Source organism: Durotheca rogersii (assembly GCF_024521655.1).
Source record: "Durotheca rogersii strain YMJ 92031201 chromosome Unknown GGS23scaffold_27, whole genome shotgun sequence".
NCBI lineage: Eukaryota > Fungi > Ascomycota > Sordariomycetes > Xylariales > Xylariaceae > Durotheca > Durotheca rogersii.
Window position 1 is genome coordinate 295,397 of NW_026251258.1, and position 23,435 is coordinate 318,831.

At 60.8% G+C, this 23,435-nt stretch overlaps 8 protein-coding genes across 8 annotated transcripts; 5 read left to right on the forward strand and 3 right to left on the reverse strand.

The window, feature by feature from the left end:
• The first annotated feature begins 51 nt into the window (after window positions 1–51).
• Window positions 52–1,654, forward strand: GGS23DRAFT_257136 (uncharacterized protein). The gene is made up of 2 exons (XM_051512316.1): window positions 52–1,129; window positions 1,423–1,654. The coding sequence occupies exon 1, from the start codon at window positions 453–455 to the stop codon at window positions 1,113–1,115; it is 663 nt and encodes a 220-aa protein (XP_051368679.1). The 5' UTR covers window positions 52–452; the 3' UTR covers window positions 1,116–1,129; window positions 1,423–1,654.
• GGS23DRAFT_257098 (uncharacterized protein) lies at window positions 1,648–4,785 on the forward strand. The gene is made up of 2 exons (XM_051512315.1): window positions 1,648–1,851; window positions 2,082–4,785. Exon 2 carries the CDS (start codon window positions 2,138–2,140, stop codon window positions 4,679–4,681), a length of 2,544 nt encoding a protein of 847 aa, XP_051368680.1. The 5' UTR covers window positions 1,648–1,851; window positions 2,082–2,137; the 3' UTR covers window positions 4,682–4,785.
• Window positions 4,786–5,475: 690 nt separating this feature from the next.
• GGS23DRAFT_257148 (NADH-ubiquinone oxidoreductase subunit) lies at window positions 5,476–6,540 on the forward strand. The gene is made up of 4 exons (XM_051512317.1): window positions 5,476–5,698; window positions 5,896–6,002; window positions 6,079–6,231; window positions 6,299–6,540. The coding sequence occupies exons 1-4, from the start codon at window positions 5,648–5,650 to the stop codon at window positions 6,345–6,347; spliced, it is 360 nt and encodes a 119-aa protein (XP_051368681.1). The 5' UTR covers window positions 5,476–5,647; the 3' UTR covers window positions 6,348–6,540.
• GGS23DRAFT_257198 (aspartic peptidase domain-containing protein) lies at window positions 6,294–9,533 on the reverse strand. Its single transcript, XM_051512318.1, has 3 exons — window positions 8,709–9,533; window positions 8,305–8,592; window positions 6,294–8,175 (listed from the first exon to the last, which is right to left on the reverse strand). The coding sequence occupies exons 1-3, from the start codon at window positions 9,022–9,024 to the stop codon at window positions 6,782–6,784; spliced, it is 1,998 nt and encodes a 665-aa protein (XP_051368682.1). The 5' UTR covers window positions 9,025–9,533; the 3' UTR covers window positions 6,294–6,781.
• A 1,942-nt stretch (window positions 9,534–11,475) lies between these two features.
• Window positions 11,476–15,529, reverse strand: GGS23DRAFT_607186 (condensin component; the record flags this gene model as incomplete). The annotated part of the gene is made up of 5 exons (XM_051520010.1): window positions 11,476–11,646; window positions 11,765–14,248; window positions 14,314–14,579; window positions 14,662–15,185; window positions 15,294–15,529. 5 exons carry the CDS (start codon window positions 15,527–15,529, stop codon window positions 11,476–11,478), a joined length of 3,681 nt encoding a protein of 1,226 aa, XP_051368683.1.
• Window positions 15,530–16,141: 612 nt separating this feature from the next.
• GGS23DRAFT_583315 (kinase-like protein) lies at window positions 16,142–18,456 on the forward strand. The gene has a single exon (XM_051517272.1). It carries the CDS (start codon window positions 16,509–16,511, stop codon window positions 18,006–18,008), a length of 1,500 nt encoding a protein of 499 aa, XP_051368684.1. The 5' UTR covers window positions 16,142–16,508; the 3' UTR covers window positions 18,009–18,456.
• A 280-nt stretch (window positions 18,457–18,736) lies between these two features.
• Window positions 18,737–21,085, reverse strand: GGS23DRAFT_583316 (WD repeat-containing protein). The gene is made up of 3 exons (XM_051517273.1): window positions 20,309–21,085; window positions 19,242–20,227; window positions 18,737–19,082 (listed from the first exon to the last, which is right to left on the reverse strand). Exons 1-3 carry the CDS (start codon window positions 20,811–20,813, stop codon window positions 19,041–19,043), a joined length of 1,533 nt encoding a protein of 510 aa, XP_051368685.1. The 5' UTR covers window positions 20,814–21,085; the 3' UTR covers window positions 18,737–19,040.
• A 285-nt stretch (window positions 21,086–21,370) lies between these two features.
• GGS23DRAFT_257260 (uncharacterized protein) lies at window positions 21,371–23,353 on the forward strand. Its single transcript, XM_051512319.1, has one exon. The coding sequence runs from the start codon at window positions 21,520–21,522 to the stop codon at window positions 23,206–23,208; it is 1,689 nt and encodes a 562-aa protein (XP_051368686.1). The 5' UTR covers window positions 21,371–21,519; the 3' UTR covers window positions 23,209–23,353.
• The last annotated feature ends 82 nt before the right edge of the window (window positions 23,354–23,435 follow it).

The following is a 23,435-nucleotide window of genomic DNA, read 5'->3' on the forward strand; positions in this document are numbered from 1 at the left end:
GAGCAGCGCGCCCGGGCCACGCATCACCCAGCAGTACAAAAGGGGCCCCTCATCCCCAAGGCAGACTCGCACGTTCTAAGGGGAAATGTACGATTTTGCCCAGGGACTTTTTAAGGCAGAGAGAAAAGAAGAAACGCGCGGCTCCGTGTCGGGCACGCGACTCAACGGCCTTCCGTCCGGCATTTTTATTTGATCTGATTTGATTATTATTATTCTCGTCTTCCGTCCGTCCCTCGTCCGGCCCTGCTTACCTACCTCCGCAACCTAGTCGAGCCCGGCCACCACACCGATTGACGTCCCGTCTGCGTGCACCCCTTATAGCCCGGCGCTCGAGGCTCAAGGGCAATCCATCACACAGCACAGGCGCCCGGGCCAGCAGCACCGCCGCCCGCGCATACCTGCCTCCTCGCCTACCAGTTAGGTAACCTTAGGTACCTAGGGTAGCGAACTGAATGGTACCTCCCTCCCTACCTGAGGAGCCTCGGGTTATCGATCCTGTCCCGTCCGGCTTGTGGTCGACGTCCGTCCCCGACGCGGTAGAGAGCAGAGAGAGAGCGCAGGGGATAGGAATAAAAACCTACTTACTTAGGTATGCTGAGCTTCTTTTTTTTCTTTTTCTTTTTTCTGGGTATATTTTTCGCCTTTTTTTTTTCCCTCTTCTCTTTATTCTTCTTGCCCTTCTTCTCCTTCGCCCTGCGGTCTCTGGCGCACATACGATTCGTCGGGGCGTCGCATGTCGGCCGGCTGGTGGGTGGGTGCATTTGTACTGCTACCTCCCTCGCGTTGCCGGCATGCGCACGTCCATCCAACCGTCCCCGTGCCGACAGGTAATGCCATCATCACCCTATCGCGGCCATCGCCTCACTGGCACCTCCTCCATCACCCGCTCGCACGCCCCCGTCGCCTGGCCTGCGGCACCCATGCCTTACCTACCTACCTACCTACCCAGCTTCGCAGCGTCGTCGCGGACGCCGCCATGGTCCTGGTCGTGGTCCTGGTCGTGGTCCTGGTCGTGGTCCTGGTCGGGGCTGGAGTGCGCCGACGGTCTGCGGATGCCCCGCTGGTACGATTGCTGCCGCCCGCCATGTACCGAGTACCTGGCCGCCTACCTTTAGGTACCTAAGGCTAGGTAGGTACCTGGCCCAGCTCTGCTGCGTGTTCCCCGGGGGCTTGGCCCTACCTATATGGGCGCTGTCCCTTCGCCCTCACCTTGCACTGCAATCCGGTCCACCGAACCGTCTCCTCCCCCAATTGGTAGCTGGTTACGCGGTACCGCCACCGGCACCGGCCCAAGTTCATCGCTGCCCCATTCCCCCCATCGCTCCTCGGCGCTCCCATCACCGCCGTCGACCGCCTGCTGCTTGTCCTGCCTTACCTGACCGTCCATTGCCCATCCCTCGCTGACCACCTGCCGCCCCGTAGACGGAGAACGAGTCGGTCACAGCTCTCCCTTGTTACCATCAACAACCACCACGACCACCACCTCCCTCCCCCTCCCGCGACGCGCCGCAGTAGTCAGTAGCCGCTACGGCCAGCACCCATCCCGAGCGAGTTGGCTTTTCGCCGGTTCCGCCCACGCTCCGCCGACGCGAAGCACGCCGTACCACGTGAGCTTGTCGGGCCTCTAGCTGCGTCGTGCACGAGCGCCTCGAGGCCGGCTTGCTAAGGATTCGCTCGCGACCGCTGCTTTTACGCGCGACGCCGTCATCCCAGAGAATCTACCGGCTTCGTCCATCCCCGTTCCCACGGTGCAATGGGAAAAGCTGGGGCTCTCGAGCTCAACCCGTCCTATTTTCCCACTTTCCGTCATCCGTAGTGGTGGCGCGTCATACCCTGGATCAGTGTATGTGTGTATGTGTGTGTGTCTGTGTTCGTTCTCGCTCTCTCCCTTCTTATCCACCGTGACAATGGCCGCTTTGTTTTGTTCGTTTCTCGCCTTTATTCCACCTCACCGCCTATTTCTCGCACCTCTCCTTCTCGAGTCCTACCCCGTCTGGTCGGATCCGATTTCGATACCAACCGGATACGGCACCATCTCATCTCCTCTGCCGCTCCATGCTGATCTCTTTATTGCTGTCTAGGATATAGCTCGTGCCTAAGCGCATGACCGCCCTTACACCCTCCCAAGCCACCCGACATGGCGAAAACCCTTCGGTTAGGAGCTCGGCTCCGTTACCCCATCACTATATCAAAGTTCCTAAAGAACCACGGTGACGACGTCGCCAAACAAGAACCCATCCTCCGCTACACCTTCAGGTATACCCGCAAAGTTGGCGACCCCAGTCTCGGCGAAGAGCACGACATCGAGGAGACCGGTGTCGCGGACTGGGATAGCCCTGCCGAGGGCAAAGTAAAACAATGGCGCGTTAAGGTGGGAGAGGTGATCAAGAAGGACCAAGATCTTGTTGTCATCGAGGAGACCTGTGGCCACGAGGTGCAATATGCCGGGCTCTGCGCCATCTGCGGGAAGGATATGAAGGAGCAGAGCTATGCTACCGAGTCGCTCGACACTGAACGCGCCACGGTCGCCATGGTGCACGACAACGTTGCCCTCACCGTCAGCCAGGACCAGGCCACGCGCGCCGAGATGCAACTGCAGCGCCGGTTGCTCAAGGATCGGAAGCTCAGTCTCGTCGTCGACCTGGATCAGACCATCATCCACGCCTGCATCGAGCCCACCGTCGGCGAGTGGCAGCGCGACCCCTCGAATCCGAACTACGAGGCCGTCAAGGACGTGCGCAGCTTCCAGCTCGACGACGGCCCGCGAGGGCTCGCTAGCGGCTGCTGGTACTATATCAAGATGCGCCCGGGTCTGGCAGAGTTCCTGCAGAACATTTCGGAGCTGTTCGAATTGCACGTTTACACCATGGGCACCCGCGCCTACGCGCTCAACATCGCCAAGATTGTCGATCCTACCCAGAAGCTATTCGGTAACCGCGTTATCAGTCGAGACGAAAACGGCAGCATGACCGCTAAGAGCCTGCAGCGGCTTTTCCCCGTCAGCACCAACATGGTGGTGGTCATCGACGACCGCGCCGATGTGTGGCCGCGGAACCGGTCGAATCTGATCAAGGTCTCACCTTACGATTTCTTTACCGGCATCGGCGATATCAACTCTAGCTTCCTGCCCAAACGCGAAGACATCATAGCACCCTCCCCTCACCCTGAGCCGAAGCAGCCGAACGGCAACGCCCGGAAGCCAGACGTCGGCGCCGACCCGACCAGCCCCGCGCCCGAGAACGGGAAGACACCTGCAAATAATAGCGAAGAAGACGCGCTGCTCCAGCTGCAGGCCGAGGAGCAAGAGAGGACGCTGGAGAAGCAGCTCAAGGACCGTCCTCTGCTGCACCTGCAGGAAGAGCTGGACCGGGAGGACGACGAGGCCGAGAAGAAGTCGGCGACGGAGAATGGTGATAGCCAGCAGCATTCTACTAACGGACACCCGGAGAGTCCCGCGCATCACCGGCACCACATTCTACGCGACGACGATAGGGAGCTGGTATATCTCACAAAACACCTCACCAACCTACACCATTCCTTCTACGAACAATACGACGCGCGCTCCGCGCATCGTCGGCCGGACGATATCGTGCCGGACGTCATCCCCGACGTGGGATCGACTCTCAACTTCCTCAAGTCGCAAGTTCTGCGAGACGCGAGGATCGTGCTGTCGGGGCTCGTGCCGCTGGGCGTCGACGCGCGCAAATCCGACATTGGCATGCACGCTGAAAGCTTTGGGGCCGAGATCCGGACACGCGTAAGCAGCGACATCACCCACCTCGTCATCAGCAGCTCCCGGCCACGAACACAGAAGGTCCGACAGGCGGCGCGCATCTCGACGATCAAGATCGTAAACCAGAACTGGCTTGCCGACTCCATCATGCAATGGAGAAAGCTCGACGAGGCTCCGTACCTCGTGCACGTGCATCCGTCCGATCGAGCCGCCGAGGCGCCCCTCGAAGAAGGCTCGGCTTCACCGCCCCGGCCGAGGATCACCATCATCAACTCGGGTCGACAGCTGTTCGAGGACGAGGGGAACGGCGGATTCGAGGACGGCGACGCGGACGACTCGGGGGACGAGGAGGACGACGACGACGACGATGGCGACGAGGACGAGGACGACGAGGACGAGTTCCACGATAGGTACAACGTGATGCCGCCCGAACTAGAGGACGGCGAGCGTAGCCCGGTTGACGGCCTCGTGGGGATGGAGTGGGGCGACGTCGACAAGGAGCTCGAGGAATTCATGGGATCCGATGTCGATGATTCAGACATGGATAGCATGCAGGGCACGGACCTCGGGACGGATACGGACTCTGAGGAACCGAAGGGCCGGAAGCGTAAGCTGCAAGACGACGGCGAGGCCGAGGAAGCCGCGGGCAGCGCGCTGGCTAAAAAGCAGCGCATCGCTAAGGCGAGGACTACGGGTCTACGGAACGTACGGAACGCCACGGACGAGGAGGACGCGGGCGATAGCGGCCTACCGACGCCGATGGGCACCGGCGACGAGGAGGATGGTAGGCGCGACGCGAATGCCGACGACGGGGACGAGGGTGATAACGATGTAGACGACAACGCCAACGCTGGAGTCGACGACGACGACGACGACGACGACGACGACTTTGCCGACCTAGAGGCGGAGCTCGAGGCGGAATTAGAAGCCGAAGGCGAGAAAGGGTGACAAATAACAGCCTTCCCGTCCCGGCCAGCCCGGGGCACAAGCTAGCTCAGTTGTCTTGACTCGTTTTGTCGCGTTATCATTTTTGTTTCTTCTGGAGTTCTGAACTCGGCGGGCAGGCGTAGTTATACCGGGCAAGAGGAGGTGGCAGGGTAGAGGGGCCCCTCCCCCCTTCGCAGGTTTGGCTGCATAGCGATATCGCGTTGAGAGCATGGCAACCGAGTCCTTTTTCTTTTCCCCTGTCGCGGTTGGCAATCCGAAGGCACGCCCACCTATCGCGCGCGTGCGAGAGACAGAGAGAGAGAGAGAGAACCAGGGAGAGGGAGAGAACCAGGGAGAGGGAGAGAACCAGGGAGAGGGAGAGAACCAGGGAGAGGGAGAGAACCAGGGAGAGAGAGACAGGGAGAGGGAGAGAGAGCTTTACCGAGGTAGGGCGAGTATGTAGGCCGGCATGTAGGTAGTAGATCTAACAGTGTACTTAATGTGAAGAGGAAATGCTTCCTCCCCTCCCCCTGTTCTCTTGGTCGTTCTACCGACTTACATCCTCGTTGTGTCGCTCTACGTACCTACTGGCATGCACATGCACATAGGCTAGACAACATGCCGCTTGATATGAATTATGTGATCTTGGATCGTGCCAACATCGTGTAATACTATCCCGCCTCGTCTGGGAAACGCTAGGGTACCTGACTCACGGGTTGTTTACGTGATCCTTGAAGCCTTCCACGTGACTGACTTACGTAAATTCCGCCAAAAACTCGCGCCTCTGCCCATCCCACCCGGCCAATCCAGATCGACGCATTTTCACCCGCTCTTCCCCATCCGTCCCGTGGACATCCCATCGTCGACGAGTCGGAGCCCCCATTGCTCGACACCACCGCACCCCGCGAACCGACCCAGTTAAGCCCACGAAAGAATCGACACCATATAGACCGTGTACGCGTGCGCGCGCAGACCTTCTCGCCCGCCATGCCGCAGGATATGCCCCCCACCGGGGGCTACGGCCCCGTGCAGTACAAGGTCGGTTGTGCCCATCCCGTCCCACCCCCCCCCCCCCCCCTCTCTCTCCGCACGGGGGCGACGCTAGCTCCGGAAAAAGCGAGACCGCGGCGTAGCAGCGGAGGCAGTTATCTATGTGATCGCCGCGCGCTATCGACCGCAGCTCGGCGGGCATTCGTATCAGGGCTAACCCGGGGGGGGCCGTGTGTCCTGCGCAGCGCAACATCCCGGCGCCGGGCTTCCGGCCGACGACGTGGCTCCTCGCGATCGGAGGCATCATGACGTACGGGTTCTACAAGCTGGGGGTGGGCGTCAGAGAGCAGAAGTGGGTTGGCACCGGCGCCTCGAAGGCTTGTCTGTTGTTATTAAGCAGCTGGAGCTAACCCCCCCGGACCCCGCAGCGAGCTCGCCCGCGAGAAGATGTGGTCGCGCATCCACCTCATCCCGCTCCTCCAGGCCGAGGAGGACCGCGACCTGGTCCGCAGACACCTCGCGGACCAGGCGCGGGAGAAGGAGCTCCTCGGCGAGAACCTCCAGGTGTACAACTCGGGCAGGTATGTTGCCATCCCCCCCTCCCCTCCGGGCCGAGACGCTCGCGCTGAGAACCCCCGTTCCTCGTAGATACGTGCGGCCCACCTTCGCCGTCACGCCCGCCAACATAACGAAGTGAGGATGCGACACGAGTTTAGAGTGGTGGGACCTGCAAGCATACGTCGCCGAGTACGCGCGAAACGGGCTTCGCCAAAAGCCGGTGCGGTGGGATTTGTACATAGACTGACAGAGAAGGCAATGAGTACGACGCTTTCCTTCCGCTGACGCGCGGCAACGCGGCGATTTCACGTCGGACTGAAGTTTACGCCAGCAATAACAACCAGAGAGCCCCAGGGACATTTATTGCTCGAGCAAGAATGGAATGGTTGGCATTATTACAACCGCTATCGAAGATCCAAAAAAAGAGAAAAAAAAACCCCCCGAGTTCCAGCTGTCTCCAAAACATGCCTCATGAAGTAGCAAGCAGCTCAAAGCAATGCAGTCGCGCAAACACCCGCTATCCCTATGATCTTATATATACACACACATAAATATCTGTACACCCACCTTCCGCTACCGGAGCTCGTACCGGCGTATGCCCTGGCCGTTGAGCTCCGACTGAGGACTCTGGGCCGCCGACGTGGGCGACACCGCGGGGGTGAATATCGCGGTGGGAGACTCCGCGCCGTCCGGGGACACGCCGGGCCCGGAGTCCTCCTCGCGGCCGACGGAGGCGGAGGCGGACCGCGTCGGGTCGGCGTCGGCGCGGAACCTTTCCGCCGGCAGCTCGTAGATGTTGGTCGGCGGGCGGAACGGCGTCTCGACGGGCTTCTCGTAGACGGGGTGGGGGGCCTCGGAGCTGCCCGCGGCGGCGGCGGCGGCGGCAGAGGCTTCTTGGTCTCGGCGCCGCCGCCGCCACAGCAGGAAGATGAAGAACGCCGACGCGAGGACGCCGACGGTCAGGCCGACGCCGAGGCCGGCTTTGGTGCCGTTGGAGAGGCCGTCGCTGTCGATGCCGAGGCGGGGGTCTGCGGTGGACGAGGGCAGCGAGAAGGAGGTGGAGATCGGTTCCAGAACGGTAGGCTCAGCCGGAGAAGCGGTGGCGGTAGCGCCGGGGGCGATCGGGCTGCCGTCGTTGCCGCTGCCCCCCGCCGCGGCTATCGTCGGGCTGCGCATGATCTTGAAGCCGGCGGCGGCGGCGAACGCGGACGCGGCGGGGAGGACGACGTCGGTGGTGATGGTGGAGGCGGAGACGGTCTTGGGCTGGCCGGGGACGGGGACGCCGGAGGGGATCTGGGCGCCGTGGACGGGGAAGGGGACGAGGCGCTGGGCGTCGGCGAGGCCGGCGGCGCCGGTGGCGTCGCGGCGGGCGCTGGCGAGGCCGAACTTGCCGTTGAAGTGGTCGAAGACGGCGTAGGCGGAGAGGAGGAAGGCCTCGCCGAGGTTGTAGTAGGCGGGGTCGGTCTCGTTGAGGACGAGGAACTCGCACATCTGGCCGGGGGCGTCGGGGCCGAGGCGGTGGGCGTCGTCGTCGTCGTCGGGCAGGATGAGCACGGGCCGGTCCGCGACGAGCTGCCGCATCGGCAGGTCGATGCGCGGCCCGCGGTCGCCGCCGAGCCCGAACACGAACGAGCCCGAGCTGTTGCGCATCGCGCACGGCACCACCGGCCCGCCGATCCCCGCGTCCCACTCCGCGCCCGCCACCGCCCACATGGCGACCGCCACGTCCGCCGGCAGGTACATCTCGCGCACGCTGGTCCAGACGAGCGCGAGCACGGGCAGCGCGCCCGCGGGCCCGAGCGTGTCGTCGACGCCGCTCGGGCTGACCGCGCCGACCGACGACAGGCAGACCATGGGGAAGAAGCCGGCGTCGTCGCTGAACGTGGTGTTGTACGTGTCGAGGACCATGAGGTCGCCGTCGTACTTCTCCGTGTCGACGGCGCCGAGGAGGAGGTTGCCGGGGTTCTCTGCGACGAGGCGTTCGCGTCAGCGCTGGCCCCAATGCGGTGGAGGGGCAGGGAGGCGAGCGTTACGAGAACAACAGGCGGTTGGGGAGGGGCGGAAGGAAGGCAGACGCGAAGAGAAGGAAGACTCACCCTCCTCGTTGAGCCAGAGGCTGAAGGCCTCGGTGCGGACGAGGCCCTCGCTGACGAGCCCGTACCACAGGTTCGTGTCGGGCGGCACGCCGCGGGGGCTGCGGTACCCGAGCCCGAGGTAGCCGTGGGTCCGGGTGCCGATCCACTCGCCGAGCGCCATGGCGCGGTTCGGGATCGTCAGGCCGCCGACCGTCAGGTCGTCGCGGAACAGGGTCCCGTTGGCGCCGTCGCTGCGCCACGTCAGGTTGCGGGGGTCGGTCACGAAGGTGCTCGAGAGGCTCTTGTTGACTGCGCCGGGGGGGTAGAACGAAAGAAAGTAGCTGCGCGTTAGCCACCTCCTCTCTCTCTCTCTCCTCCTTTCTCGAAAAGGGGGGGGTTTGGGGGGGCAAGAGAGAAGAACTCACAGCTGCCGTAGGGACAGCCCTGCTTGATGCAGGTCTCGGAGTCGCTCGACGGGATGAAGGTCTCCTTGGCGACGGTGCGGGCTTCGAGCTGGACGCGCTGGCCGGCGGTGCCGACGGCCACCTCGACGAACCACGCGCCCTCCTTGCCGCGGTGCAGCGGGATCGGCACCGGGGTGTCGGCGCGCGCGACGAGGTCCGCCGCCCCGAGCATGCCGCCCGCCGGCTCGAGCAGCGCCCGCGGCACCACGCTGCACACCCCGGAAACGGTGGCGGTGGCGGCGGCGGTCGTCGCGGCCCAGAGCGCAGACTGTCTCATGATGGAGGGTGGCGAGGAGTAGCGGGGCGGGAGGGTGAGTAGGAGTACGAATAATAGCGGTGGTGGTGGTGCTCGTAGTAAGGTCGGGAGAGCGAGCGAGCGAGCGAACGGATGTGGTCGAAGCCGCGGAGGAGGAGGATCCGGCGGCGGTGCCCTGCGTCGATCAATCGGTCGAGGAGACTTTGCCCTCGGGGGGCGGGCTTGTTGATGGTGGTCTGCTGCTGGTGGCAGCCAGGCCGATAGGGAGGCAAGTAAACAGGTACGTTCGGTAGGACAGCCCAGCTATTGTCGATCGGACGACGGCAAGAGGAGCTCCAGATGAGCCGACGGCCTACGTCTGGCAGGGAATCGCACGTCGCCGAAGCGGGCACTTTTTTTCTCTTTCCTTTTTCCTTCCTTCCTTCTTTTCCAACGCCTTCTCTGCTCTTCTCGCCCTCGCTGTATCTCCTAGAGGCGTGTGTGCGTATGTGTGCGATTGTGTGTGTGTGATCGTGTATCCGGCACGTCAGTCTCGACGAAGCAGCAGCAAGCGACAACGACCTTTTGCGTTGCGTGCGTGCGTGCGGCGGCGGCGGCGGCGACGATGTTGGTTCTCTGTCGACAGGCAGGAAATCTCGCGCTGGGTTGCCAGCAGCCACCTACCTACCCAACCGCAGTCCCCGTCGTGCGTAGAAGGATTGTTTCGCGATAAGCCCGCACCGCTTCCAGTAACCGAAATAAGAGTCCCCTCTGGCTCGTCGCCAGGATCGTCGCGGCCTCTCTCGACCCCTCCCCCCCCCGTCCCTGGGCCGCGGCACCTCGAACGTCGCCCCCCCTCATGCCATATGGTCGCAAGCAGCGCGCGCTCCTCTCCCTCCTCCAACCAAGCTCCCGTACGGGTTAGGTAGGCGCTGTCGGGGGGGGGTGATTTGAGGTTCGCGGCAGAGGAGCCGCCAGTACACTTCGGTTGCTCGACGTGACGTTGCGGCCGACCGCTGTTAACCCGACTGGGAAGCTGTCAGAGTGGGATGCGACGACCCCTGCTCGCTTCCCCGAGTCCCCTTGCGGGAGAGGAGGGGGGAGGGGATGGGGGGGCTGTTGGCGGCGGGAAACCCATTCGCCCCCGACAGCAGCAGCGCTGACAAGAGTGAGTTAGTAAGAGAGAGAGAGAGAGAGAGAGAGAGAGAGAGAGAGCTCGCCGGCGGCAGAGCCATGCGGTTAGCCCCGTCGCGCATAAGCGGTTGGGGCAGCATTAGGAAGCTGGCGGATCGGGCCAGCGCGCGACAACATTCTATGGCCACTGTATCTCAGACGAGGTTCTCGGCCGGCTCCTTAAGCTGACGCGATGGCGACCCCCCCCCCCCCCCTGCCCGCAGCTTAATATATATCTGGCGCCGCGGCTTTTTATTTTTGTTGCGTGGTTTCGACGGCGCAAGGGCCGAGGCAAGGCAGGCCGCGAAACGTCGGCCCCAAGGCGTTTCAGGCTGCTGCTATTCTCGCGATCGCTCGCTGTCCCGCGCCCGTTTCACCCGAGCGGACGGATTTCGCCTTCACCTACGCCCTATACACGCGCAGAGCGGACCGCCACGACGCAGCGCTCTTTTCTCACACAACACACACACACACACGCACACATCCTTCCCCCCATGCACACAGACAGCGCGACCCCTGCGACGGCCCAAATGACGCCAATCAACTACGTAGCCAGACGGCGAGCGCCAAGCACCGATGGGGACTGTGGGTAGGTGTATTTTAGGCGCTGCCGCTCCCGGACTGCCGAGGAAACTTGTCGACGGCGAAGGCATGCGGGTAGAGGGCGCGGTAGCGCGGCAGTCAGGGGGGAGGGGGGCGTAAATACAGCTTTCTAATCATCTACCTACACGCGCAGACATACGGCGCCGCTGCGCGTGCGTACGTACAGCACCGCACCACACGACCATCCCCTCCCGCCCCCGGTCTCGCCCGTACGATCCGCGAACGGATCACTCTGGCGCTGTCTACATGCTGCTGTACCCGTGCGACGCAAGCGTTTGTGGGCGGCGTGCATGGGGCGCGGCTAGTCGAGAAGTCGGCAAGCTGGCTGGCGAGTAGTAGGCAAGTATTCCCCGAGGCGCTGACGAGCCCGTGGGGTGCGTACGCGCGGTCTATGGGAACTACAGCGCCGCCCGTAGAGTGCTCGCAAGCGCCGGGCTGGGGAGCTGTTGGGGCGTAGTCGAGTCTCTCTCTCGCAGTAGCAGTCTCGCGCGGTGGGCCTTCGTTCATCCGTTCGTTCGTTCATTTGCTCGTCGGCTATAGGCCTCCTCGACCTGTTCTGTACGATCCCACATTGGATCCCACCATCGTGGGCCGCTTTCCTTCGCCCTGGCGGTCGCGAACCGACAGCATCCCCCCCGACGCCACACTCTATCCTCCCTTCCCTCCTTCGTAGCAAGTTCGACGTAAGCAATGCCCCAGCAGTTCGTCCGCCCGCCTTCACGCCGCCGTGTGCACGACGCGGAACCCTTCGCTCACGATCTTGGTGATGTCCTCGTTCTTGTGCTGCAGCAGCCCCAGCGCGAACGCCACGTCGTTCCACTGCCGCTCCGTCTCGCATCGCGTCAGCCGCGCCGCCAGCTTCTCTGCCAGCTGCTTCGCGTGCTTGTCCTGTCGGGTAGTGTGCCGCGGTTAGCAACGCCCAATTCGTCATGTCTCGCGGTATGGAGAGAGAGAGAGAGCTGGTGAGGTAAAGGGAGAGGAGACGAGAAAAAAAAGAGAAACATACTTTCTCGACGAAGCCTAGCAGGAACTTGACGATCCGCCGGAACGGCTCCTCCTCCATCTGGCCCGCCGACAGTAGGCTGAACATGTCGACGAAGTGGTTGTAGACGGCGTTGTCCTTGGTGCTCAGCTCGGTGAAGAACATGCGCGCGAGGTCGGCGATCCGCTTGTCCTCGTCCTCGAGGCACTTGGCCATCTCGCCGAGCTGGCCCTTGACCTTGACCTGGCCGGCGAGGATGAGGAAGGTCAGCGTCATCAGGCACGTCCGCTTCACCGACAGGTCCTGGTCCGCCAGCCGCCGGTACAGGAAGTCCGTGTTCTCGTCGATCAGGTGGTTGAAGCACACCGCCATGTCCCCCAGCGCGATCACCACGTTCGACCGCACCGCCGCGTCCGGCGACCGCTCCATGATCGTGATCAGCAGCGGCAGGTGCACCTCGCAGTATTCGCTGCTCACGCACATCAGCTTCGCCAGGCACAGCGTCGCCGCCGCCTGCAGGCTCTTGTCCCGGTACACGTCGCTGCGCGAGCACACCTCCGCCGCCAGCGGCCCGAAGTTCGCCAGCAGCGACTGCGGCCCGAACAGGAGCTCCTGCTCGCGGATGTGCGCCATCGCCTCCGTGAAGTCGTCCTCCGTCGTGCCGCCGATCAGGTCGAGCTCGTCGCCCGCCTCCTCCGCCGCCGGCGCCGGCGTCGCCGTCTTGCCCCTGCGGCCTACCGACTGCCGCGGCGGGGCCGGTTTAGCCGCCGCGTCCTTCTCCTTCTCCTGCTTCCGCCGCTTGAAGTCGAGCTCGCACAGTTCGAGGTGCACGATCTGTTTGATAGCCACGTGGCCGACGACGAAGAGGAGCTGCGACAGCGCGATCGCCGCCTTCTGCTTGGGCTCGGCCGGTGGCTCCGACGGCGGCCGGTTGATGGTCTGCGTAGGTGCATCGAGGCCCATCGTGATGCCCTGAGTCGCCCCTGGGTCGGCGGTGGCGGTGAAGGTGGCGTCTTGGTCGCGCGACCCTGGCCGCGACAAGGAAGGGGATTTGTGCCTGGCGGCAAACACGGTCTTGGTCCTGCGCCGGATGATCTCGGAGCATAGGGCGTCGGGGTGCTTCGCGAGGACGTAGATGGCGTTGATGGCCTGCTCGGCCACCCCGAACCATTCCTTGCTGTCGCTTGGGACTTCGGTGATCGCGGCTAGCTTCGCCAGCACGGCGTGCTCGTTGGGCAGGCGGCTGAACGTGACCGTGGAGTCCTTACCCTGACGGCCGGTCGGGTTCAATCGTCGCAGGGCGATGCACGTATACTTGGCTAGTTGGAGGTCGGCTCTACCGTGCGCACCAAGCCCAGTTCGTAGCATCGTCTCCATCTCGCCGACGACGATCTCCGGGGAGGAGGTAGCGAGCATGCCCAGCACGATGATGGCACCCCTCCGTTGGGACCGGGAGATCTCCCTCTTGTGAAAGCCGTACACCTCCCACAATTTCGTGATGACCCGGTCGGAGATCATGCCGCCCTTCATCATGGTCGCGAGCAGTTGCTCCAGACTCGTCAGCTCCGCCGGCGTCGTACCCGACGTGAGACTGATCATGTTTCTCGCGATGTAGATAGCGGCATCGTTCGGACTAAAACTATCCGGCGCCTCGAAGAACAGTCGCTTGTAGCAGTCGATGAGATGCGACTGGACGCCCTTGCCCTCGTCGCTGTTGCCCTTCGTCCAGATGAGCCGCATCATCCGCCGGATCCCAACCATGTTGTCCTCGATGTTGTAGGCGTTGCCGATCTCGAGGTAGTCCATCGCCTCGATCACCTCGGACTTGTTCTTGGACCCTAGAAGCTGGCAGACAGTAGACGTAGCCTCGTGCAGCACCTCGATGAACTTGAGGGCGTCGGTGTAATACCTCTTTGTCAGGGTTAGCTTCTCTATAGCTTCTGACGTAGCTGCGTCCTCCTGGGCCTTCTGGACCGCCGCCGCTTTCTCCTCGTCGCTCATCTCCCGCGGCTTCTGGGGGGATTCGATCTGGGTGGGCTCGTCTACCAGCGCGGTGCTGTTGCCCTTGTCCTCCCCCAAGCCGGGCTCTCCTGCTGGGGGCTTCAGGGCGTCCAATTCGGCGTCGACCTTGTCGAGGCGCTCCTGCCAGTCCTTGCGGGAAAGCTGCGCTCCGTGCAGCACGGTGAATGGGTGAGTCTTGATGAGAGTCCCCAGGAGCTTTATCGCGTTCCTCCTAACGTGGCTACTCTTGTCCTCGAGACTTCTGCAGGCCAGCTCGGCGGCTTTCTGTCGACGCTTGGGAAACTTCTGCTCGAGCTCGCACAGCTTCGTGTAGACCTGCATGGCTCTGCACCGGCAGTAGGGGTTAATGTCGAGGAAGCGTTCCTCCAGGACGTCGAAGAAGGCATTCAGCTGTGATTTGTGGTTCTCGCTGCGCTCTTCCTGGGTGGTGAGGTGGGCGATCATGTTACCGCAGACTTCTATCAAGGAGCACCTCAGAGTGTACGACTTGAGAAACGCACGTTAGAAACCGAAACCCCGGCGCGATCCCGCGCGGAGGTGGCGGGACATACCTCGCTATCCAACTGCTTAGCTAGCATAGTCATTTGCTTGATCACAAGACGGGGGACGAGTTCAGATAGCTTGATGATGAAGGAGGAGACCGACTTCGGACCCTTGGTGTCGTTAGTGTTGAATTCTTTATTGCTTATCTCCCTCAGGATTTCGTCCGCTAGCTGGGGATAGTCGTATTGCTCGGCCAGGATGTGTAGGAATTCAGCCATGGGCTCGGATAGATGTTCGAAGTAGGTCAGGTTTTGGACGATGGAAATCTGCGCAGCTGTTGCGTTCGCCGCGTTAGCACTGGCGACGAGCAATTGACCACCTTTGCATCCCCGATGCTCCGTTCTCACGGCGCTTACCGTAGCCGTGGCCGTGGTGCTTCACGGCGATGCAGAGGACCTTGAAGGCGTGCATCTTGATGGCCGTGTTCTTAACTCTCTGCTCGCTCTCTAGGACCATGTATACGGGTCTGGTGAGGAGGCCGATGAAGGTATCGCGTTCGCTCGTCGTTAAGAAGATCTTGCCTAGTTTCAGCTTGAGGACTTTGGACATGACATCCAATGCTGACTGCAGCTGCGCGGCGCTGTCCCAGTTGCCATCCTTGTCTCGGCTCGCCGAGGCCGCCTTGGACTTGGCGCCCTTACCTCTGGCGCGCGACACGGGGGCGGCGGAGGACTTCTCGGCAGCTTTCGTCTCGACGCAGGCGATGGTCCACTGCAGCAGGAAGCCGTAGATCTCGAGGAGCGACTTATGATGGGCGATCATCTCCTGCTCGTCGGGGTTCTCGAGGTCATGGTTGATGGCGTCGGCCTCGGCGGCCAGGCCGCTCATGATCAGGTCGAAGATCTTGCTGAGGGCGTGCGTGGGCAGGAACTGGGTATATCTGGATTCGAGGAACAGCTTAGAAATTGGTTCTCGCAGGTGGGAGTTGAGTCTGGAAGATTCCGAAGACGGAGGGTAGTCAGGGGAGGCAGGAGATCTGGGTGCACACTTGAGAAGGAACTGCAGCGAGTCAAAGTAGGCGCTGCGCATGATGGCGTCGGGGTTTTCTGCGACGGCATCGACAATGGGGTTCAGGACCGGGTTGAGCAAGGAGGTGTTGGACAGAGACTCGGGATCGCTCTCGCAATCGACCAATGCGCTGTCGGCCTCGGGGGTGGGTATAGCGGCAGGGTCGCTCATGTAATGCATGAGCGCCTCGTTGATGTCGAAGTTGATGTGCTCCATCGTGGCCGGAGTTGGGCGCGCCGGATCAGCGCGACTGGGCGGTTCCTAGGGGGTCGATGAAGGAGAGGAAGTAGAAGACGCCGGGGGAAAAAGAGGAGGAAGATGTTTTCTATTTATCGACGGCGGAGGGGCGGAAGCAGTTTTAGTTATTCGTTATCGCCGGAGATTCATGCTCGAAAAGCGAAGAGCAAAGCATGAAGAAAAGGGAGGCACAGCAGGATGGCGCCGGCAATCGAAGGAGGAGGGTGTCTTCGAGGGCGGTTTATGTTGTCGGGAATCGCGGCGAGAGAGGGGAGGAGGGGAGAGCGAGACGACGATGACGGTGGTGGTGTCGGCGGGTGTTGGCAAGTGGCGGTGATGTGGATTGCCGGGTTTATCGCACCTCTGCAGCTGCTTCAGCAACGGATTTGTTTTTGTTTAGTTTTGTGGACGAGGCGCGCTTGACAAATCACATCGTCTGACCGCGGAGCCCCGCCCCATCGCCCGTCCGGCGCCCGCCATTGGCGATGTACCCAAGTACCCGGACGCGTCGAGGAATGGCCCGACAAATCCCCGGCACGTCCCGACCAGGAATGCAGAGAGGTATTTGTATTTTGCTGTACCGCATTAGATAAGCGATCCTCCCGCGACTTGCCTGCTTGCTTCTGCTTATACCAGGAACAGGCCGTCCTGCTCATAGAACCTGTTGCTGCTTGCCTCGCCTCGCCTACCTATACAATCCTTCGCCATTGTCTCTGCCGTCGTCGTAGGCCATTGGCACTTTGTTGCACCACCCATTCTTTTACCCGTATTATGCCTCTGGTTCCCCCCTTATAGGCCCGCCCTCTCGCAGCTCAAATCCGACACGCCAATGACCTGGCCTTGTCGATAACAACTTCCCACGCCAACCATACCTTTTGGTGACGAGGAGGTTTGGGGCTGGAGGCGAAACTGAGACGACCACAAGGAGGAGGACCGCCGTGTATAATATTTACCCGTAATGGCCGCCACCGTCCAGCGTCGAACGGCCAAGGAGCCCTTCCACATCCACGAGGACCGCCGTAACACGGCCGGGACCTCGGACGTCGACGAGCCTGCGCAGGATGAGACCCGGACCAAGGCCCGATCGCAGTACACTGAGCAGGACTGCGAGGATCGCGAGGACCAATCGGCAGGAGGCGCCGAGGAGGAGGAGCAGGAGAACCACGCGGAAGACGAGGACGGCTGCGAGACCGATTCCTCCTCCGACGGCGACGAGATCGACCTCAGCGTCCAGCACGACATGGACAAGCTGCAGGCCACCTTTCCCGACTTCAAGGACAAGTACCGCCTGATAAAACGCATCGGCGAGGGCACCTTCTCCACTGTCTACAAGGCCGAGGATCTGCAGTATCACAAGTTCGAGAACAGCTGGGACCTCGATGCCAGCGAGGGCCAATGGAGACCCCCGCCGCTCGCCGCCGTCTCCCATTCCCGGTCCAACTCCCTCTCTTCCCGCCCGCGCCATAAGCCCAAGTTCGTCGCTATCAAGAAGATCTACGTCACCTCCTCGCCTAGCCGCATCCTCAACGAGCTGGAACTGCTCCACGATTTGCGAGATTCCCACTCCGTATGTCCCCTCATCACCGCCTCCCGCCACGCCGACCAGGTCCTCGCCATCCTCCCCTACTTCCGCCACCAGGACTTCCGGAAATACTACCCCCACATGAGCGTATACGACATGAGGGTCTACTTCCGGTCCCTCTTCACCGCCCTCGCCGCCGTGCACGAGAAGGGCATCATTCATCGCGATATCAAGCCCACCAACTTCCTCTACGATCCGGAGAAGAAGCGCGGCGTGCTTGTGGACTTCGGCCTGGCCGAGCGGGAGGGCGTCGATACGAAGCCGTGCCTCTGCCACGAGGATCGGCAGGTCCGGAAGCAGAGGCTGCAGCAGTCGGTCGCGTTCAGCTCGGCGCAGGCCGGCCCCCAGGCCGGCTATCCCCTGAACGACACGCGGCCTTCCCGTCGCGCCAACCGGGCAGGCACGCGCGGGTTCCGGGCGCCCGAGGTGCTGTTCAAGTGCACGGAGCAGACGACCAAGATCGACATCTGGTCCGCGGGCGTCATCCTCCTCACCATTCTCTGCCGGCGCTTCCCCTTCTTCAACAGCGCGGACGACGTCGAGGCCATGATCGAGATCGCGACCATCTTCGGCTCGAGGCGCATGAAGCAGGCCGGGCAGCTGCACGGCTGCATGTTCGACAGCAACATCCCGACCATCGGCGAGAGGGGTTTCAGCTTCGAGAAGATCATGCTGTGGAGCACGTGCAGGAGCGACGGCGGCAAGGACGGCAAGTCCAGCTTCCTGACCGAGGAGGAGAAGGGCGCCATCGAGTTCCTGACGAGGTGCATGGACCTGGACCCGACGCGGCGGATCAGCGCCGAGGAAGCGCTGGCGCACGAGTTCTTGCAGGTCGACACCGAGCCCGAGGTAGAGGACGATGTGATGTTGTTATGAGAGCGCCAGGTGGCCCGGCTCTCACTCCGCGGTCGATGCTACCTCGGACGAGTCGCTCCCCAGCGTGCGGCGCGATGCCGCCGGAAGGTTGCACGCCAGTAAATCAGCCTGTAACCCCCCGTGTTGCTCCTATTTTGCGGGCTGCTTGAGCCGCCTATCCGCCAGGGCTGGGAATGTCGGGCAGTTCCCAACCGGTGTCTGTATATATGTACGCTCTGTAACCCGGCATGAAAACTAATGAAATAATCGTCAGCACGGCTGTAAGCGGACGATCAACTAGGCGCTTGGCCCGGGATTTGTTCCTCCCTGCTCTCACCCTCTCCCCATCGAAAAGCGGCTACGTAGGCATAGAATATATTCCATCTACCCCTCGCCCTTCTGTCGACCCTCGAGTGGTACTAGCTGAGATTTCCAACAATTCGTGGGCTTCACCCCGTGTAGAAAGCCCTGCCTCACAGATGATGAGACGAGACATCCGCGAAGGTACTTAGAGGCAGGTGTATTGTCATCACCCGATAGCACTAGGTTTGCTATCTTCAGCCCGATCATATACGAATCTAGGGCGTTATACGTGGACTAACGATTTTTGGTTTCTTTTCAAAAACCCCAAGTTCTCGAATTGCTTCTCGAAAAGCGCTGGCATTTTTGGGCACCAATACTCCTGTGAGCCGGCCGATGGTAGGGTTAGTTCATATTTTGAGTACGAAAACCAAAGAGAGAAAAGACTGCCTGGATTTGGGGCCTCTTTGCCAGAGTAGGTTTCGTAACAGGAAATTTTCTTCTATTTTCTCCCCTACGTATTATCTTGGGTAACCTGTCGTGTAGACAACCGAGACGAGTAATGCTCGAGCAAAACATCATATCAAAACACCCTTCGACTAGCCGGTCCTCGCCCCGAGGATCAGGCATATCCAGTCGCAACACGCTCGGTTGCGATTTTGTTTCCCCTTCGACTCTATTTTTCCCAAGTAATGCTCAGCCGGCCGGTCTCGCATCTTCCAAACCACAAGCTATCGTACATCCAAACCGATATCACATCCAGAGGCATAGTTTTCCGCTTCCGGTTCCGCCGGCCTGTACGGGAAATCAAAGTTAGTCATTTCTAGCTAGGTATTTTCGGGGGGTTAGGGATGTGTGCGGTAGTCGGTAGCCCAATAAATCCGAGCAGAACACAATCGAGATTATACATGCACCAAAGTTAAAACATTCAAGGACAGAAAAAAATACACGTACTAGCCAGTTCAACTCGGGGTGGAACTCCGCAACGGCCGGCACGGCGGTGATCCCCTCACCATCTAGCTGGCCGAGTTGCTTGCCCCGGCTGTCGTAGATGTCGACGAACCGGTTCATGTTGCCGATGGCGAACTTCTCCACGCCGTCGATTGGGTTGATCTGCCACTGCGGCTTGAGGATGGTTACCCACCGGCCGGTCTGATTGTTGTGCGGTATTGTGTGGGCCGGCGCCATCTGCGCCTCGGAGAGGTCCTGGCCAGTCTTCCACTTGGCCGCCTCGGACATGTCGTAGATCTTGACGGTATCGTCGTACGAGGTCGTCGCCAAATACCCACCGCGGCTCCAGGACGCGTGCGATACCGAGAGGCGGGAGTGGTGCTCTCCCAGAAGTGAAGGGTGCTGGAGTTCTCCCTTGCCCTTGATCATCCTCAGATCCCATACCTTCAAGCTCCGATCGAGAGACGCGGTGGCGAGCAGGTGAGGGATGAGGGGATGGACCGAGAACCCGCCAATTTTATTGTCACAGAGGCTCCACATGTCTGCCTTGCCCTTGGCCCGCCTATCAAATCGGCCCAGAGTTCCTTCTAGGGTGGAGAACATGATCGTATCTTTGGCCTCGGGCGAGATGTCGATGCACGAGATGCCTACATCCATCTCGTCATCGTCGGGCTGCCACAGCTGGCTGCTAACTTGAGTCTGTAGGTCCAAGCAGCGGATCGACGAGTCGTAGGAACCGGTGATGACCGAATTAGGGTCAAACAAGGGTATCTTGATAGAAGTGATAGTCCGGCTGTGCACCTCGAAGGCGCTCACTTCGGGTAGCGGGATCTCGAAGTCTCCTTCATCGTCCTCCGGATAGTCGGGCGCCTTTTGCGAGGCGTCGAAGAATCCCAAGGTGCCCTTCTTGTCGCCAGCTACGACGAGCGGTTTATCCTTTGCGGGGTGGAACGAGAGAGCATATACGCGTTCAGGGGTGATCTTGATGTCTGCGCCGAGTTAGGTTCATCGCTCATCTCAGATTCTATATATAACTACGACTCGCCGACATGCCCGGCCCATAAACTCACCATTCGGCAGCCAACCCTCGTACAACTTGAGATCGCCCATTTCCTTCCTCAGGTCCTTGAGCACTCCGTCCGACGTGTCCTCGACGTCCTCCTCGGTGAATGTCCTCACGCCGGGCTGAGCGCCTTGCACGAACGAAGCCAGGGCGCTCGTATTTGACCATCTCTGTCCTTCGACCTGGAGATTCGAGAGTTTCAGATCGGCGTTTGTGCGAGAGCGCTTCGACTCGGGCGGCTTCAATTCGGCGGGGATGTCCTCGAGCTTCAGCCCGACACCGTTCGCCTCGGCACCAGCCCCCGCCAGTCTCGCGCTTTGACGAGTGGGCATTACGCGAGTACGAGGGGTCGGCTCTGCCGCTTTTCTCTTCTTCGGGTGGGCTGTTCTCGGGGGCGGGGCCGCGGCCCTGCGCATCTTGGCCGCGACCTCGGCCGAGTCCTTCAGCAATTTGGCATTGTTCGCGACATTGGCTCGCCTCCGCGCCTCGAAGGAACTAAGCTCCGGAGCCATGGCAAGCGTGCTAGTATGGTAGGAGAGGAATCCAATGCCGCGAGGACAAACACCAATGGCTATGCTTCTGCACGGTCTGGATGACGTGAAGCCGAGGATGGCAGGGTGCCGGCCTTTTCGGGGTTTATCGGGGGAGGGTGAAGGTTAAACCTCGACAGGTTGCGGAATAGCACCGGGCAGACGTGGTTCGGCACGACCTGGGGGCGTGTGTAAGAGTGTGTGATGCGCGTGAATAAAACTCGGTAGGAATAAAGGCAATGGGAAATGACGAAATCAATTAAGACGCGCCAACGCGAAGTCATGCGATAGCGCGTCTCCATTACTTAAGCCGCTGAGTAATACTAGCTGGACTTTACAGGTTGACGGTACTTGCATTAGGAGCACCCCTCCGCTGCCGTGGGAGATAAGGTACCTGGGTACGTAGGTACGTACAACGCAGATATTGAAGCGTACTCGTTAGGTAGATATACCGGACAAAGTGGGTCTATCGCACACCCATACACCATATATGCATCTACCATGATGAGAGGGGTTGGACATTTTATCGATAAAACAATGAAAAAACGCAGATTTTCGCATCTCGCATCTCGCATCTCGAACCGCTTCTCGTCAGACGTACTTGCAAGTCTGACCACGTCTCGCAAGCCGCACATGGTACACGCAAAAGGCATATCGGTTCCTGGAGGCTCAGATTTTTCCCTTCACAATGCCCTCCACCTTGGTCCCTTTCCTCTATCGCACGAGGACGATCCTCCGAGCGAATCCGCGAACCGTTACCCTGTTCGCGCGCTCGTTTCATGGCACTCACAGGCGACTTGACGGGCCGTATAATATCCCGTTCGTCAAGGAGGTCGGTGAGGGCCAAGATTCGTCGGAACCGGGTTCTCGTAGCACTATCACTCTCGCTGAGAGACAAGTCTTTGAGCGCATCTTCGCCGACATTAGGGCCCGAGGCCTCAAGCCCGCCACGCACGATAGCGATCACCCGCAGCCATCGTCCCCCGCTGCCCGCTCTGCTATGCTCATCATGCAGCAGGCGGCTTACGATGCCGGCCAATCGCGTTCGGCTACCGTCGCCCCCCCAGCGCTTCTAGCCGGGGCCGCCAAGGATCGCAACAAAGCCCTGTTGAGATTCCCGCCTCCCCTGCGCGCCGCCGCTCAGAGGGCCCTTGACAGCATCACACACTCGACATCGGCGTCACCGCTAGACGAAAACGTCGCATACGATGAAGAGTCTATCAAGGCCGAGGAAGATGAGGACTGGCAAACCCCCGCCCACACCTTTGGTCGCACCGTTGAGCTGGAGGCGAAGCGCTACCCGGAACGTTCGCGAGTTGAGGGCTTGATTATGGCCGCGAAGTCAGACCTGGAGCTGTGGGACGTCCTCGTGAACGAGGTCTTTTCGATTCCTCCTAGGCTCGACCTTGGCAAGACCGACGCCGATATTAAGGAGGAAAAGAAAAGGAAAAAGAAGGCGGAGAGAGCCGCTCGTAAAAAGATGCTTGCTGAGGGGCCAGTTGAGAAGGAGGTAGTTAAGGAGGAGGTAGTTAAGGAGGATTTCTACCCTGAAGAGGGCACACCCGATCCTTTCAACTTAAGCGCCGAGTTTTCTACCACTCCTCGTGGCGATGCCCAAAACCCCGACGCTGCTAGTGTCGCTGATACTACTCGTGACGCCGATGCTTCCGGCACTACCGCTACCACTACTTCCGACACTACCGCTACCACTGCTTCCGACACTACCGCTACCACTGCTTCCGACACTACCGCTACCACTACTTCCGACACTGCCGCTGCCGCTGCCTCCGACACTGCCGCTGCCGCTGCCTCCGACACTGCCGCTGCCGCTGCCTCCGACACTACCGCTACCGCTGCTGATGAAAGCGAGGCCCCCCAGCCAGAGATAGAGGACGAAGTACAGAACCAAAAAATAAGCCTCTATGTATACGGGCCACTGTATCCAGCCTACCTTCTCCTCGGGCTCCGACGTCTTGACACCGCCTTCCGTGTGCCGTCGCCCCTAGCCTTTTCTGTCTTGCCCCGTGTCAAGGATCTAGGACTCGAGTCTTACGTTCTCGGTGTATCTACGCCGTTCTACAACGAGCTGTTGCAGATCCACTGGAACCGGCGCGGCGACCTGCCCGGAGTTTTGGATCTGCTGGAAGAGATGCGCCGTTGCGGGATCTACTTTGACGAACAAACTGCCTCGATCCTGAACCAGATCGATAACGATATATCGAGTCTGGGCGAGAAGGGTTGGAAGAATAAGGCCTCTTTCATAGGGGCTCTCGCGAAGACGCCCGAGTTAGACGATATGATGCAGGGGCGCATTAGGCATTGGCATAGGGCGGTCGATCTGTCCATCAAGGAAAAGCTCCAAGATCTCGGAGTATGAGCCCAAGCAGGGAAGCCGATCTAGCTCTTATGTCACAGGCTGGCCAGAGGCCTCGTGAACCACGGGATCAATGTATACCCGTCATGAGGCGAAATAAACGGATACCCCAATCCTATGTACTATTATATACACGACCACGTTATTGTACATTGTATTAACCACTCCGTAGCCTTGTCATCGTCCGCTGTAGCCGTCGACTCTGCTCGTTTCGAGTCGTCGGGTAAATC